Source organism: Oenanthe melanoleuca, chromosome 1A (assembly GCF_029582105.1).
Source record: "Oenanthe melanoleuca isolate GR-GAL-2019-014 chromosome 1A, OMel1.0, whole genome shotgun sequence".
Classification (NCBI taxonomy): domain Eukaryota; kingdom Metazoa; phylum Chordata; class Aves; order Passeriformes; family Muscicapidae; genus Oenanthe; species Oenanthe melanoleuca.
Genome location: NC_079334.1, coordinates 47,214,600 through 47,232,580, shown reverse-complemented (window position 1 = coordinate 47,232,580; position 17,981 = coordinate 47,214,600). Strand labels below are relative to the sequence as shown.

The 17,981-nt window shown below is 35.2% G+C and overlaps 1 protein-coding gene across 3 annotated transcripts in view; it reads left to right on the top strand.

The window, feature by feature from the left end:
* CTTNBP2 (cortactin binding protein 2) overlaps positions 1–17,981 on the top strand; it is a 71,810-nt gene that overhangs the window by 17,003 nt on the left and 36,826 nt on the right. For 2 of the 3 annotated variants that reach the window (XM_056481844.1, XM_056481845.1), the window contains exons 3-4: positions 7,596–7,820; positions 12,546–14,196. In XM_056481844.1, coding sequence (XP_056337819.1) covers positions 7,596–7,820; positions 12,546–14,196 — 1,876 coding nt within the window. Of the gene's footprint in view, positions 1–7,595; positions 7,821–12,545; positions 14,197–17,981 lie in introns of those variants that run through there. The other variant, XM_056481846.1, reaches the window with a different exon arrangement.

Sequence of the window (17,981 nt, the reverse complement as noted above, 5' to 3'; positions counted from 1 at the left end):
TTGTTCTGCTTGGGTGTATATGCTCCCAGTCATTTCTCCCTCCTACTCCATTTTGATGCTATTCTGACTGGTGGACAGTCCTTCCACCTGCTGCTCTCACAGAGAGAGGCATCTGTCTTAGAAGTTCTGGCAATGTAGTAAAAATACTTAGCACTAGGTCTCTTACTAAAGCCAGAGTTCCAGTTTTAGTCGATGAAAAGTTTGAGAAAATAGAAGCCACAGTGATTATAGTGAATTAGCACTGAAAGTGCTAATTCAAAGTAAAATTTTAGCTACAAATTGTGGAGACACAAGCTGTTACATAAAAAATTTAAAATTGCATAAAATGCTTTCTAATGCAGCTTTGACCCATTCCTGTGTATCCTCTAACCATCTCAGAGAGAGAGAGTACCTCTTCCATCTCCCCTTTGCATCTTCAGGAAGCTGTACAGAGCAATGAGGTCACGCCTCAGTCTCCTTTTCTCCAAATCTGATAAGCCCAGAGTCCTTGCGCCCCCCAAAAGGACATTCCCTCGAGCTCTTTCACCATCTTTGTTGTCCTCCTGTGGATGCATTCACTCACCTTCACATCCTTCTTAAACTGTGGAGCCCACAACTGCACCCAGCCCTCCCAGTGAGGTGCTGCAGAGCTCAATAGAGTGGGATCATCACCCCTTTTGCCCAGCTGCTGCTGCTGCTGTGTTTGATCAGCCCAGGATGGGCTCTGCCCTCTTGGCTGCCTGGGCACACACAGCTGACTGACATTGATCCTGATGCCAGCCAGCACCCCCAGATCCCTCTCTGCAGGGCTGCTCTCCAGCCACTCCTCTCCCAGTTTATACTTGTGTTCCAAAATATATCTGGATTTCTCTGCAAGGCCTTGTGTCCTCAAGGGAGTCAACAGCATTTTCCAGTTTGGTATCATCAGCAGCTTTGTTAATGGTGCATTTGACTCCTGTATGCAGCTCATTGATGAGTATGTGGAAGAGAGCTGTCCCTGGGAGTGAGCCCTGAGCAATCCTGCTAATGACCAACAGCAGCCAGATGTAGTAGCCCCATTCACTGCAAGCCTTCATCCAGCTCTTCACCCAATGCACTCTGAACCTGCTCATTCTACTGAGTTCTGGAGAACTTGTCCAGAAGGATGCTCTGAGGGACAGCATCAAAAGCCTTACTAAAATCCAGGAAAACTACATCCACTGCCTTCCCTTCATCCACATGGTGGTTGACTTTACACAGAAGGATATGGAAATAGTTAAATAGCCCTTTCCCTTTGTGAACCCATGATGACTCTGCCTGATGATGACATTGTAAATACATAATTTGCATACTTTTTCATTAAAATACGTAAAGCTTTGTAATAATTTAATTGCCATGCACTACTGTGGGATTGGATCTTAACTGAGATTTTGATAGCTTGAAAATATGAACTTCTAAGTACTCAAACAGAAACATGGATTGATTTAGTTTAAGTTTTACTGTTGTATCTTTGGTATGTTTTGTTATTGAGCTGAAGAAGCTTTTTTTTTTTAACTGCTAAGCATGAAGGTTAAAGTGCTCTATTTTGGTTAGAGATGAAGTCAGATTTCCTTCAGCACTTCAGAAGAATGGCTGACAGATTTCCATGCAAAGAATTGTGAATTTATTTGCATGAATTTCAACTATAAATTTGAACATGCAAAAAAAGAGTAGATGACAAATGGTTATTTAAAGTAACCAGAGAGCTCAAGTCTCTTCTATCAGCTGACACTCATTACCAGTATGAAGATCTGTATTATTTTCAGAAATAAATGTCTGGGCGGTTAGATAATCAGAGCATCAAACAGTGATATTTCCTGACAAAATATTGGCCTATCATTTTCAAATGTTTAAGCACCAGACAACAAAGCTGTCATAAAATAGGTCTAATGTAATCTTTATATGGAACATCTAGAAGGCTCTTCCCAATCAAAAACACATTTTGTTTCATGACTTGAACTTTTTCTTCTTCCTCATTTAGAAACTTAGTGCAAGGCCTGAATTTCACCTTTTACATTATGCTAAATGAAGAATATTTTATATTCACTGTGCTGTTTTTTTTCTTGTTGGGGCTGATCTGTTAGTAACTGATCTTAGCCTTGTAATACAGCATTTTGCTTTTAAAATCTGCAGCCTCAAAATAGTGAGTTTTCATTACTCTTAAGGGAGAAAATTAATAATGAAGAATTGGAAGCATATGTCTGTCTGTCCAGTCTGTCTGTACTTCTTCCTTTCATGGAGGTTTTTGTCAAGTCACAGGGAAAAAAACAAGGAGGCTCTGCTACTTATTGATATTGTGGTTATAATAATCACTGTGTTGAAGTAAGGAATTTAGACTGCAGTTAAAATTGTAAGGAGAAATTAAGCATCACATGTTCATTGACATGTTCATGCTGCAAGGTAATATTTCCTCAGTCATTGATGTTTACATTTCCATTTTTAGTTTTTCCTATACAACTTTATATGAAAGTAGCATCTTGTGATACTTTGAAAATACTCATTTACATCTGCATTATAAAAAAGGCAACTAAAAAAAAAACTAACAAAGACCCCAAACTCAACTGCATATGAAAATTGCTAGCATTCTTTAAAGAATCATTCTTAACTAATTGTAGTAAGGGATGATATCCTCCCATCTGGTATTTTACTGGTGTATCTGAAAGTACTGTTTTTATTCTGACTATATACTCATTGATAATTCTCTTTTGCTTAATTGAATAGCTACAACAAATCACTTAAAGAAACTATATCGTTTCACTGAAGAAGATTTATAAACGTGTTCTCTTTCAGACATCTTCCTTTTTAAAAAAATTAATTACCCTTTTAGTTTTATTTAGAATGAAGTGCTCACCCTCATCTTTAACATAATACATAAAATAAGCTTTTACTGCCTCCTCTTCTGTACTGGTTTGTTTTAGAAAACTTCTTACCACTCCCTAATTCATATGTCAGAAGAAAATATTAATAAGAACCTGTCAACATCTGTTGAAACAATTATTGTAAATGTAGAAAAGGAAATTAATCAGAGCAACAAATACTCTTGAAAGGAAGGAAATTTTGTGTAAGGGTTCTGGGGCAGCATTAATTCAGTTCCGTTGTTCCCCAGCAGTGTAGGACATGCAGTCCTATTTTTGATGTTTATCATCGGTTGCTGCATTGGAGATTTGGACCTGCTGAACTCTCTTAACTTGGCAGATAAATGAAGAGGAAACTCTGAGATACATTGGGGGAAAATTACAGTATTAACCTTAAAAGCTCTGTTGCTTATGTGTATTATGTTGCTAATTATGAAAACCTATTTCAACAGATGTATGCAACTAATATCAACATAAATTATGAAGGATATAAAACTAGTAATATAGCTTATGTGATTGATTTTTTTCATTATTTGGCTTATTTCTTAAACACATTAGTTGATTACATTTCTTTTTCCTAGATTTATGCTTTTAGCTGTAAGTCCACAGTAAGAGTTATACTATTTGAAGACCTTCTTTTCCCCTTATATTCTTGTTTCAGTATCAGCAGAAAAAGTCTAATTAGACTTCATAATTCTCAGTTTGGTTACTGCTAATAAATTTTTGTTTTCTTCTGAAGTGGAATGCAAGAAAAAATAGTTACAGACCGGTTTTTCTACTGGATTTGCAGCTTTACCCACAGGCCGTTTTCCAGATAGACTCATTCATTTTGTTCCTCTCCATGCACACCCCACTGCCCATCTTCATCTGCCAGTTGATAAATGGGGTCAATGACTGCAAAAAGGTCAGGTTAAGAAGGGAAAATTTCCATGAAGTAGCTTGCAGATAACTTGAGGTAAGTTGAAAAAAGTTGGTGTAGGATGATTGAGGTGTCCTACTGTATGCAGTAGGAGACAGGCTCTCTGAGAGAGTCATAAAAGAAGCGGTTTATCTTTACAGCCCAATCCTTCAGATTCTTGTTAGCTACAGACTTAGGAGAGAAAACTTGAGAACAAACCTCTCCCTTGTATTGTACAGCTGCATAAGCCCTGGGGATTGTTTAGTACTGATTTTTTATTCTTGAGAATATCCCAGAATAAAAGTTTTGTTTCCCAGGTCATAAAAATTATTTTCATAATCCAAAGCAAGATGTAGTAAAACTTGTTCTACCAGTATTTGATTTTTGTCCTTCCTCTGAGAACTCATTTTTATAATTTGTTACTTGACAAGATTACCAGCATCTATAAGCTAAAAAAGAAAAAATATATTACAATCCCAGAAGAAATCACTAATTTTGCAGTAATGTAGGTATAGAGGCACCTTGAGAGATCAATCTGTTCAGTCCAATCTTCTTAAAGCAGGTCTAAGTTCAAACATGGAGTGAGTTGCAGTTGGCTTTATCCAGTCTATGTCGGGAAATCTTCCAATGATACAAGTTACCTGTTTTCCCTGAGCAACATGTTCTGGTGCTTATCTGCTCTCAGTGGAAAAAAAAAATTGTGTCCAGCTCAAATTTCCCTCATTGGTCCGAGGGACAAGTAGCACTTGTTACTTGTCCTGTTAGCTTGCAGACCTCAACCGTCTTTCTCCATGATTGTCTCTGTTTCATACTGAAAAGTCCTACTTAGCTCTTCCTTGAAGAGAAGCTGTGTTGCATCTTTTGATCATTTTTTAAATGATCAAAATGAAAACATTGAAGATATTTTTCAGATCTATTTTTTTGGTAGTCCATCCTTGATCTAACATAATGTTACAGATCAACCATAAAAAAACTTTGAAATTTAGTTTTTTTTTTAAGTAGTAGCTTTATTTTAGTCTCCTTGTTTAATTTTTCACGTCTTGTGTAAGGTTATAAAAGTTCTATATAAATGTGATGTTCTTACTGACTAATTTAAAAAGCTGTTGTAAGTTAGTTTAATCTTTTGCTCTACTGCTGTAGTGAATTTCATGTATTAACTGTTTAAAGGGATTTTGTCTTTGTTTTTGTATATTTTGTCTTGATTTGTGTGTGCCTACTGTCACTTTTCATTAGCAGTTACCTGCTGGAGTGTTTAGCTCAAATCTTAAGTCATGATTTTGTGTACCACTGACATAGGCTGAAAAAAGTATCATTTCCCATGGACATCTTTTCACACTTCTAAATACTTCCAACTCAGTCCTTCCATTAAAAGGTTCATTGCTGAGCAAATGAGTATGAGCAGAAAACTAAACCTGATGGTTTATAAATTCATATAGCACCTTTCACAATACAGTAGGCCTGATGACCTCCTATAGCGGGTGCATATTCTGTCTATTTTGGAAAATGTTGTTTGAAAATTAATTCAGTCAATTCACAAATAGTTGAAATGTTATTTTCTCTACATATTGCTTGCAATTGAAGTTATATATGAGACACTGCTAATGCTGCCTTAATGCAACCACCAAATTATAAAGACACTCTTTTAAAGGAGTATGAATTTAGACCATATATTCCACAGATAATGTGTGCCCTGAAAAACAGATATCATGATATTGCTACTAACTCTTATGACTTGAAATTCGGTAAAGAAAGACAATATAAGAGAAAAAATTTATGATTCCAACATTTCTGTTTCTCCCCTCTGATGTACTTTAGCGAATTGCAAAAGGGCAGAAGTATTATTTAGAGGCTGGAGGAATCGTATAAAAAACCTCAAGCCTAGTTTGTCTTTCTGTCACTTTGTGTCTAAATACTCATCATCTCCCTTCTACCAAGTTTCTGCTTTGTCTTTTATTCTGGTACCTTCTTTTTAAATCATGTATTTTCATCCCATGAAATCATACAGTGATTGAGTTTTATATTTATAGTCCTTGTATAAAGACATGGAAGCATTTGTTTTAGTATTTTACATTTAGTTCCCCTTTGAGTTGGAGTTATCTTGAGATGACTTTGCTGTCTATGGTTTGATAGCTGCCAGTCTGTTTTCCCCTGTGCTTGAGGTTATACAGTTATGGCTTCAGCCACTGTCATCCCAAACCATGTGCTGTTTGAGACCTATTGGTTTTTCCACAGGGTTTACCTTCCATATTTTGCTATAGCCACTTTAATTTTGGTTTTCCTTCAGATGGAGCTCTACTATGTAGTTTCATCATTTTCTTGAATTAATCTGACCCCCTGGTTGTCTTGCTATTTTGGCAGATGCATGCTGAGTCTTTTTGCTATTAATTGCTGTGCATGTTAAAAAACAATTTAAAGAAAATATTCATATTACATGCACTTAGTATGTGCCAAGAGGACCGCTGGTCATGGGTCGTAGGAAAAAAAATGGAAAATACACATTATTTCACTGTTTGGGATCTGTTTCCATAGAGGTGCAGGTGATTGCCTTTGCCTCTAAGATCAGTTAATCATCTTGTCTTTTTCTTTGGATTTAACAATGAGGGCACTTGGTGGTCTTTTTTATACTTACAGCAGACCCACTACATCTGTTCTTTCCTTTACTTTGATGTCTTACTTCATATAAACTAAGTGGTTTTTAAGTTGTTGATAATTTATATATGGACTGTGCATCCCTCTGTGTTTAAATTCTTAACCTGCTTGGATTTATCATCTTGCTTGGCTGATTAGCAATTTAATCCATTTATGGTAGGGCTTTTGCTTTTGATGGTTTCCTTTCTATGAAGGTTGAATTCCTAAGCTACATACTGTCCTATAACTTCATCTTACACAAATTACAAATACAGCCCCTCCCCCAAGTCTTGTAATATTACCTGAAATAAAACTAGCTGTTTTATGTTATAAGTTATAAATTAAGGGAATAAAATATTAGACTAATTAGACTAATTTGGGGTTACTTGCAAGGCACTTTATAAAAAATAGCCAGGCTCTATCTATTATTTTTATTTCTTCAACCAGTCACTACCTGACTTTGTAAGCCAAACTAGACTTTATGTCTGAGTGAAATCAACTTTTTCTGAAGTTATGTTCCAAAGACCTGGTATTTTTAATAAAGATTTTTGATTTCTATTTATACTATCAAATTGAAAAACAACTAGAAATATTTCAAGCATCAGAATGTGTAGGCACCCTTTTTTATTTTCCAGACAAATTCTCATTTACAACATTTCAATTTTGTCAACAATGTATATAGAAAAAAGTTGGGCATTCACTAATGTGTGTAATTTGTAGTTAGTCTTTGAAGAGATTTCTAACATAGTTCTTATGTTCTTCTTTGTTTTCTCATGCCCCAAAATGCATGTTACCATTAATGAACTTTTCATACGTTAAAATTTTAGTTTCAAGCTTTCCAAATGATTTGCTGACTCATTGAGTAAGCATTTGGTCTCTTTTGCCTCTTTTGTATCTTAGGATTGGTTTATTCTTCTTTTTTTTTTTTGCTTATTCTTCAAAATAAAATTTTAACCAAGTTGCAGAAAAATGTTTTTCTCTGGTTTTGGATGATTTCTCTTTCTTGATAGTGTTTCTCTGGACTGGGGGTGTTTTTCTGATTTTCTGAGGAGTATTTTTCTTTCAGAGGTTGTAAATGAATACCTAAAGAAAATATTTTAATACCTTAAATGACATCTACTGCTTTCCCTGTTGTCTGAGTTTCTTCTATGTGTGGATGTGCATTTAGTTTTATTTCTCTGTTTTTAGTTTGCTGCTTTTTTCTTTTTTCCTCTTAGGCCCGACGCAAAGAGGTTTTTATCCAGGAGCGATATGGAAGATTTAATCTGAGTGACCCATTTCTGGCTCTTCAAAGAGACTTTGAGACAGGTGCTGGTGACAAAGAAAAGAAGCCAATATGCATGAACCCTTTGTCCATTTTAGAAGCTGTAATGGCTCACTGCAGGAAAATGCAAGAAAGAATGTCAGCTCAATTGGCTGCTGCTGAAAACAGACAAAAGAAGGTATCCTGCTATTGACTTTTTCCTTTTCCCTCTCAATGAACAATGATTTGTTCTTTCATGCCACTTTTAAAATTTGCATCTTTGCCTTGATTAACATGATGAGTGTTTAAATGTTGACATTTAATTTTCATATCGGGGGAGGTGTTGGTTTTCTGGTGATATTTTGTATGCACACTTCATTTGTTCTGTGAATTTAGCTCTATTTATGGAAAAAACTGAATATAACTGGTACAAGTTGATAAAGTGGATATATAAGTAGATAGCTCCGTGTGAACTGAGATAGCATCATCACAATATATATTTTAAACCAATGCTGTTGGAGCCTTGAGTGCCTACTGTTATTTTTGTTCTAACCTGAATAAAGTAAATTATTTTAATTTTATGTCAGGTGGCTCTATTTCATAAATCAGTAAAAATGTTTTATAACTCTAAAAATATTTTTATGCATATTTAGAACATTTACTGTAAAAAAACCCTAATTTTGGAAAAATTACATTGCAGAAAAACTGCCAGATTGAAGATAAAACAATGTCATTTTTAAAGTGAGTGATTGGCTAGTGGTCTTACATATTTCACCAATATGTAAGCCATAAATTTCTAAAACATAGCTAAATATTAATATGTTGGGGAGGGGTTTTTGAGAGGAAAGAGAGGAAACAATCATATAAAAGACTAATCGAGACAAGGTATATTTGAATAAATAAGAAAAAAGTGCTCTCTATGTGTTTAATCATCTTCACCGGGTATAAGATGGATACAATGTCTTCTACTGCTGTGATGCAGCTTTTTGGTGACAGTTTTACTTTGACTTAAGAACCCCCAAACAAGAAACAGTCTAAGACAATTGACATTAAATTGATTTTGGTTATGATTGCTCTTTGGGAAAAAGCTTGCATGCCAAAGTGCTGGAAGTTGCTGGAAATACATGCTTAAATTAAAATTGTGTTGTTACTTTAGCTCTGTTGTTTAGTTTAGTATAAGCATCATTGATCTATTAAGACTTAAGGAAAACAGAACAAAAAAAAGAGGATATTACTAGACTTTATATATTATATGTAAGTCTTCAAACAGTTTAATGCAGAGTGAGCTATTACTAGTACGTACCTCACACTTCTTTCTTAGAACTCTTAAGTATTAATTTTCTTTCTCATAAGCTTTTTCAGTAGACAGAAAAATAGAAAAGTAGAAGCCAGCTTACTTGTTCTGACTGAAAAAGAATATTGGGAGAAACCCTTACATGTCTTCTAGGACAGTTGATTTGTTTCTTGTTTCAGTGTGTGGCCACAAGTCTCTTATTGTATCTAAATTCTTTATCTATCTCTGGCTTTTATTATATGAAAAGATTCATGTACCTAAGGTGGGCTCACATAAGAATATGTCAGTATATTAATATGTAAATTCAAATTTTGTCTTTTATTCCCAAAGTCTGTATCTGTAAGTCTGTTTGTACAGGAAAGGATGCTTTTGTCTTTTGCTTCCTAGAGGAATACACGAGCCTTGTTTTTTGTTAAATCTTAATTTTAAGGATTTGAAAACAAACTGCATGTTGTTGAGCAGCTGTGTGCATGACTGTCTACTGAATTACATCTTCCTGTTTTAAGCTCCATTGGAAATGCTGTTTGTTTGTGGCAACAGACTATGTATCTGTCAACCATCTCCATTCATTCACAAGCTGTTCATTCAGCGTTTTGCCTTCCCTCTCTTCCACATTTTTATGTCTGTTCTTCATCTCTCAAGTCCTTCTGTTGAAGAAGTTAATGAAGGTGTTTTGAGGGACTTAAAAAAATTTTCAACAAGGTAGGGTGGCACAGTGTGAGAAAAAAAGATCAGCCTAGGCAAATGTGGCCTATATACAAGCCAGCTGCACCCCATCCCTCCTTCTCTAAATGTGTGATGCCTCTCTCTTCATGTTTGGAATTGCTTCACTGTTCCACTGTAAATAATGAGGTCTGTGTACAGCTGTGTTTATTTTCTCTGGATATTACTGAACTTTAAACGAACTCAGAGTAAACTCCTCTTCCAGGGTAGACTTAATATCGGTGAATATAATCACCTTGGAAGTATTCTATGAATAAAATTTTAATTTGATCACAAAAAAACAAGGCATAAAAATATATCAGCACGTGGTAAAATCACAAAGGTGCACAAAGGACTGTAAGTCATAGGCTTACCATATATAAACATTCTCAGATGTCATCTGCTTTATGTTAAGTCTCCATTCTCTTCCATCTCTTTGAATGCTTTTCTTGGAGCTGCTGTGAAAATTAATTTTGAATTTTCCTGGGAGAACAAAACAGATCATCAAAATGACAGTTCTTGATTTGTTGAGAGTTTGCAGAGGAGTTAGTATTGGGATGCATGCTCAAATAAAGGCAAGTGTGGGTTGGAAAGGGCCTGTTGGTGTAATTTATTCTAACCTTGTGCTTAAAGCAGATTATCATCATCTGTACATCTGGTCATCTGTGAATTTTTCTTGCTTAGTCATGAAAGCCCCCAGGAATGGTAATACTGCATCTTTTCTGCACTGGTGTCCTTATGAAAAACTTTTTTTCTGAGACTGAGCCTCTCAAAGGACAAGTTTTCTTTTCTGTAACCTTTTATTATGGAGTCCCACCTACCATGATCAAGATAAATTTGACTCTTGTCATCAGTGTAAGGGACCTTCAAAAGGATGTTGCTGTTAGATTATCTCTCTGTTTTTCACTAAACTATGCAAGCCAAACTTCCTCAATATTTTCTTACAAGGCATGGTGTCTCACCTCTGAAGGGCCTTTGCTAGTTAATTGTTTGTAGGGCACTGTTTTTTCTTAGTATCCTTTTCTACTCCTTTTCAAATACTCCTTGTACTCATCTCCAGATGTTTATATTACTGGTATGATACAGTGTAAGCATATAGTACATTTTGCAAAAATCAGGTTCTGGTTAGTTTGTAAGCTCATAAATAATTGCAGCTAGTTCCAAATCTGTCATCTGAAGGAAAAAATACCATGTAAATATTCAGAGGTTTTTCCTATTCAGGATGATGCAGCCAAAAGAAGAACAAGAGGGAGAGAGAGAGAAACATAGGAGACAATGTAAAATGAGAAAATAATGCTGCTTTTGTATAATGAAATCAAATAAAGGATTTACATTTATATTAGGGAGCCTTCATTTAGATGCAATGCTTACAAATAAGGTATTATAATACTATGGTACACTGATTTCATGCCAGGTAAATATTGAAATCTGTTTGCAATTATTTGGAAGTAATATAATTTCACAACACTTAATTTTATAGAATGAGAACCTCATCTGAGAACAAAATAGCAGAATAATAAACTATAGAAAGTTTTGACAAAAAATATTTTCACTATAATCTTTAAACATCTCCAAGCTTTAGAAATTGTATATATTTCTCATGATTTTTATACCTATTTCAACAAAGAAAAAAAAACAGGTTGGATGCTTCACTTTTTTGAAATTCTAGTGAACCTTGCAAATGCTGTTGTATCCTTTGAAAATGCAATGAAATCATTGAGGAAAAATAAGGAGTTTTTTCCCACTTGTAAACTGTGATTGGGACCATTCCTAAATACAGTGTCATTATAATATTTTTTAATTTACAGCTGTACTTCCATTAACAGAGGAAGACATATTGCTGCTGATACAGTTTGCTTAACAATGACTGATAATGCCATATCTTATTTTTCATATGCTTAGCACTGGTTTTTGGGGCTCTGAGCAGCCTGGTCTAACGGAAAGTGTGCCTGCCCATGGCAGAGGGGCTGGACTTCAAGGTCCACTTCCAAACTAAACCATTCTATGAGTCTAAAATACTATTTTTAAGAAAGGGGGGTGTGGTTTTGGGAAAAGCATTATGCAGAGTGTCAACCTGGGATAAAGCTCTAAAACCCCAGCGCAGCCCTTGTGCTGCTAAGCAGGTTTTGAATTATTTGAAACCAAGATGATGTTTAAAATGTAGGTATCATTTATCACAATGATTTCTTCCTTATAGATGTTTTATAAAATGATGTATTGCCTTATTTTTGCATTCCTTTTCTAGAAGAGGGTCTGTGAATAAAAACATAAACAGTAGGCAAAATGAATTCGAAGCAATGGCTATATAAATAAGGGGGAAAATTATTCTTATTCATTATCTGCATTTTAGTAGTTCTTTGATTCTAGCTTATACATCATTGATGTCAATCAGACTTTTCACTATTAGTAAGTACAGGAAATATTTGTCCTGTGCCAAAAAGTTGTGTTACTTAAGAATGTTAAAACAAGATACAGGATACCAGTTATGTTCATGATGAACTTAATCTCCTTCAGTTGGAGGAAGAGATAAAACATAACCCCTTCATTTCTGCCTCAAAGACTTTTTGCAAAGCTCATCTCTTACTTGTGTTTGCTTGCTTTACTGGCATCATGTTATGCCTTATTTTTGGAGAACAGGTAGCTCCATCACTCAGGAATCACAAGCATTTAACTACTTGGGGGAGTCTTTCTGTTGTCAGTGAAGGAAATGAAAAGATTTTATTTAGTTTCTAAATTGCTCTACTGAGATGGCTCTCTCTTTATTTTGCCTGTATATGACTATATGCACTTGTTTTAGATATCACAGATCACCTTCCTGGATTCATTTTAGTCATGCTCTCAAAGATTAAAATATCCGTGTCAGGTTAATACTAGGTTATTATGAAATGAGAATTTTTAATGAGAATTATTTTCTGTGTTTTCTTACAGTTGGAAATGGAAAAATCTCAGTTACAGAGTCTTGAGTTGGAGCACAAAAGGCTATCTGCTCGTCTTGAAGAAGAACGTGGAAAGAATAAGCATGTAGTATTGATGCTAGTGAAAGAGTGCAAGCAGTTGTCCAGCAGAATTGTAGAAGAAGCCCAGAAACTGGAAGAAGTGATGTCAAAATTTGAAGAGGAAAAGAAAAAGGCTACTGAATTGGAGGAGTCTCTTGCAGCTGAGAAACAAAGGAGTACACAAATGGAAGCTCAAATGGAAAAGCAGCTGTCTGAGTTTGACACAGAGAGAGAGCAGTTGCGTGCCAAACTTCACAAAGAGGAAACACACACCAGTGACCTCAGAGAAGAAAGAGATAAAATGATCAAAATGATTGAGCAATTAAAAAAGGAGAATGAAAGTAAAGCTAATCTTTCTCAGAATAATAGAGATAGGAGTCTTGTTTCTGTTTCAGTTGAAACAGAAGAGCCAAGTTCAAGAACTGTTGCTTGTCAAACAGAGACTGTAATGATGGACAGTAGCATAGAAAATGCTAAGAAGTTGCCTTTGACTGCATCTGTAAAGTCTTCTACAGTGAGCCCACTAGTGTCTGGCAATTCAAAAATGAATGTCTGTGCCAATGCAGCATTTGTGAAGCCTGTCATTGATAGGCAGTCTTCATCTAGTGAACTTATCCCTCCCACGACTCCTGGTTTTGCACAGAATCAAAACAGAATTGAAGAAAATGGGCCAAGTACAGGCTCATCCCCTGATTTATCAAGTAGCACTTCCCCTTTTTCAAATAGTAATTCCCTTTGCACCCCAACCACACCAACTGCCACAGCTCAGAATTCCTCAGTCTCTTCATCTATACACAATTTGCATTCACCATCTGCCAACACTACTGGCCATCCAGGCCTAAATCCACGAGTCCAAGCAGCTAGGTTTAGATTTCAGGCAAATACAAATGATCAAGACCAAAATGGAAACACAACCCAAAGCCCTCCCTCAAGGGATGTATCCCCTACTAGTCGTGACAACCTTGTTGCCAAACAGGCTGCTCGGAATACTGTTACCCAAGTTCTTTCACGATTTACAGGCCCTCAGAGTAGCACTCCATCGCGGCTAGGGACATCACATTCAGTGGATGTTGGCACTTACCCTCCAGTTGGTAAAATGACTTTAAAAACTCCAAGTGTGTCAAGAATTGACAGAGGAAACCCTCCACCCATTCCTCCTAAAAAACCAGGGCTTTCACAAGCTCCTTCTCCACCACACCCACAGCTTAAAGTTTTAATGGATAGTAATCGATCCCCAAATACAAGTGCAAAAACTGACAACAAAACTATGACCTCACCTCTTTCAAGTTCACCACAAGGAATCAGGGTAATAAATGAGGAAATTATTTCTAAGTCCTCACCTCAGCTGCCACCAAAACCTGCTATAGATTTATCTGTGGCACCTGCAGGCTGTGCCATACCAGCCATAGCCTCATCTCAGGTGGGTGCCTGGCCTCCCCACTTTCCTCGACTGAACCAACCTGCATGTTCAGAAAATTCCTTTGTCATTCCCACCACCATTGCCTGTAGCTCCTCCATAAACCCTGTTAGTGCTTCATCCTGTAGACCATGTGATTCAGACAGCCTCCTGGTAACAGCATCAGGTAAAGGGATTGATATGCTACAAACTGTCTCCCTCAAAAATAACATTTTGGTTTTCTTATATGTCTTGTTTGCTTTGTTTATCTTGTAACTTTCTCTTTCTTACTTTCTAAAAGCTAAAATTTTAGTTTATGTTTTTTCCACATTCCAGGGGTATGAGAATTCTTTTGCTGATTTAGTAATGTTATAAATAAGTTTGCTTCCTCAAGGAAGTCTCCATATTGAAGGCTTTTTTAAAGATAAAGAGGATTAATGTTTAAGTGAGCTGCAGATTAGAGTGTATTAAACTCTATAGTTTATAAAATAGGAGAGTCCAGGTTTCCTCTTATTAAGCAATTTTTATTCCCATTCCACTTCATTGAAGACTTTCTACATGGATCAGGAGTAGCCTAGTCATCCTTTTAACATTTGATTGTCACATCAAACTGTCAGAATCCTCTCTCCTTTCTGAACTCTGCAACAAAAGTATCAGCTCAGAAATCCTGTTTGTCTACTGCTCTTCAGAGTCAAAAACGCTGGGATTTGATGACTGTTAGTTATCAAATAGCCTGTTGGTTTGCTGTTTTTCATATGAGCGTCCTGAATTTTCATCTTAAATTCATGTTCCCAGATGAGTCTGATTGCCATGTCAGATAGATCATTAGTCTCCCAGTATTTCAAATATTTTCCAAACTGAATTTGCCTTCAAGTGCTGTTAGGCTCTATAACAGAAGTTTAAAATTCTTTAAAAAAAAGTCTTAAGATTTTATGAACATAGAACAAAATACTGGAAAAGTCAGCTTCAAAGTGAATAGTCTTGTTAAGCAAGAGACTGTCTTCCACAAATCCTATCAGCATGAATTAGGTGTATGTAACGGTTAATATTACATTAATTATCTGATCTTTGGTAATAATTTAAGATCACTATTGATTATTCTTCAGAAGAATAAATCTTATACCTTAAAAATGAAATAATCAGTGCTTTTCTTCATAACTCCATGTATTGTTTTTGCTTTAGTTGGTGCTTTGAGGTATTAACTTTTTCCTTTGGAGAATAATCATTCTTTTCAGTTGGACTCTGCCCCCAAATCTTTAATTTGCATTTCTTATGAAATTTGTGACCATTTTCAGAGGAAATTCTCAAAGAGAGGACTTTTTGTCAGAAATTGTTAGGTTTTTTTATTTTTAAGATTGCTTTCTCTCTCTAACTCCCTTCACTTTTTCTGAGGAGGCATGGAAATATTTGTTGATTTAATTCCATTTTAATCCTTGCTCTGAACATTTGATCTTAGTACTTTGTAAGTGACACTGTTTTTCAGGACTATTTGCAATTGCAGATGGGAAACATATCCCATGATCTAAAGTTTGCTAAGAAAAATTGCTTAAATTCTACTTAACTGTATGCTATTTTATTTTATTAACAGAGAGATACTATTTTAGTATCTCCTTTACAGGCTACATACAGGCTCAAAGAACCTTAATAACTTTATGTGTAATGTTCACATAAATATCCAGGAAGTTCTTTGTGTTTTGCCAAAAATAATGCTTATATTTTATTGCACTTACTCTTCAATCTCATTTTCCTTATGTGTTTTAGGAAATTTAATCTATTTTGGCCAAGTGTTCTGGCAAACTGCAGAACTAAATAAATTTAGAGCAACAGATATTATGCAAGCATAGAAAACATTTCCTTCAAAATTTTATGCTAAGAAAAAAATAGATTTTATACATATATATATGGAAATAGAAAGATAAACAAAATTTAATAACACTGGTTTTATTAAGATAATGTGGTGAGTAATTCAGTAATCCTGAATTCATGCCACTTATTCCTTTTTTCAGCTTCTAAGTATGACGTTTTTTGAGGTGAGAAACATCTAACAAACTACAAATACTGCTGAAACCTCCTTCCTATATCTGCATTTTCATGTCCTCTAGGTGTAGAATCAGTTTTATTAATGATCTGGTTGATTTTAACATGTTTTGTTTGCTTTTTTCAGAAAATGTTTAGAATTTCAATTTACATTCAGTTAAAGCAGAGCATGGTTAAATCTTACCCATATTTTGTTGTATAGTAAGTAGCAAGATTCAACCAGAATTTTAAAATATTTTTTTAAACAGTGCCAAACAATTTTAACATATTAAAGGACATTGACAGAATCCTTAATTTTTATATTTTTTTGTTTGTCAATAAATTCATGTTTCTTCTTACTGTGGAGTCAGAAGAATTCATAGTAACCTAATCACTAAAGTATTATAGTTATTAATTTTAAGAGTTTCCTAGTTAGCTCAGATTGCTTTAGGAACATATCAAGAGTGATTTTCAGTAAGGAAGTGTCTTGGTTCTAGGAAGAGGAACTATTAAGGGCAGACTTAAAATGGGAGCTCTGATCTTGTCACTTAGCATGCTGCTAAAGTAATGTGATCGTATCTTCTTTTGGCTATTGTAGCACAATAGATGGGCTATTGTACCACATGTTGCTCTTTTCATCTCTGGTAGGGAAAGACATGGGCCTTCATCACTAACATTAAGCAGGCTACACATAGAGACATTACAATGAACATTTATGGCCTGATTCAAAATCTGTGACAGTGTTTTCATTAACTTCAGCAGCCTTTGAATCAGTGCCAAAATGCTTCTGCTCTGTTTGGATTTCTACAGTTCAATGGCTGTAAGACTTCAAAATGGAAACAAATGTAGGCGTTTGGATTATCATACCCCTGGGATTTCTGCTTTCACTTTCCTCTTGCTTTTGTGCTTTCTGTGTCAATGAAATATATTTTTTATTTCTCTCATTTCTATAATGATTGATTTATTCTCTCTTTGCAATTGGCTTTGAAGATAAAAGGAGGGGAGGGATGAAGGACTGATCTAGGCTCTGAAATTAACCATCTCACATTCTGAAGCTGATGCCAGAAGCTGTTTTTGTCTGTCCCTCTGCCCTTCATCACTGCATGCCCTACAAGCTTTCACACATTTCCTAACTTTTTGTGTCTTTAATGGTGTCCCATATCTATTGGTATCTTCTAATTTTGGTGCATTTTGTTGGATGAATTGAATTTTATTATGCTGCTTCACATTGATCATAGAATGTAAAGTTATATTTATGTTATTGCTTATTTTTCTGTCTTTATCAGTAGAAGGTTTTCATTTAGTGGTAACCTAATATAGTGAAATTCATCACTGAATTGCAACAACATATTTTTCTTTTCAAGGAGCTAAAATGAAAATTAAGATGTGACATTAAAAAAATTCTCTCATGTTGGTATTTCTCTTAAGGATGCCCCAAGAACAAGCAAACAACAAACAAATAAACTACATTTTAAAAATTGCACTTTTTTTTAAAAAAAAAAAAGGAGACCCAAAATGCTATTCATACTGTAGTGCCACCTTTGCTATACCCACTATCAGGTAACTACCACAAGAAGACAGTTAAAAACTACACAAGTGCTATTTTAAAAACATGCATATATGTGTAACAACAGCTGCAGCACAGTTAGTTTCAAAGAATAACAAAACGCTGGAAAAATAAAACCACTTTCACAATGGAAAGGAATACCATAAGGTTTTCTTTGGACCTTAAGGAATTTCATAAGAGTTAACTGTTCTCAAATGCTGAAAGTTGAAGGCAATGTATTTTCTTGCCACTTAAAGGATACAGTTTATATATTGCTTACTGGTTTTTTCAGTAAACTTCAGAAACCCTCAAAATCCTCTTATTACAAGTATTGGAGAAGTAAGAATTACTAGGAGTATTAATAGGCAGAAGGTAGCTTCAGAATTGAAGTTATAAGAAGTATGGAGTTA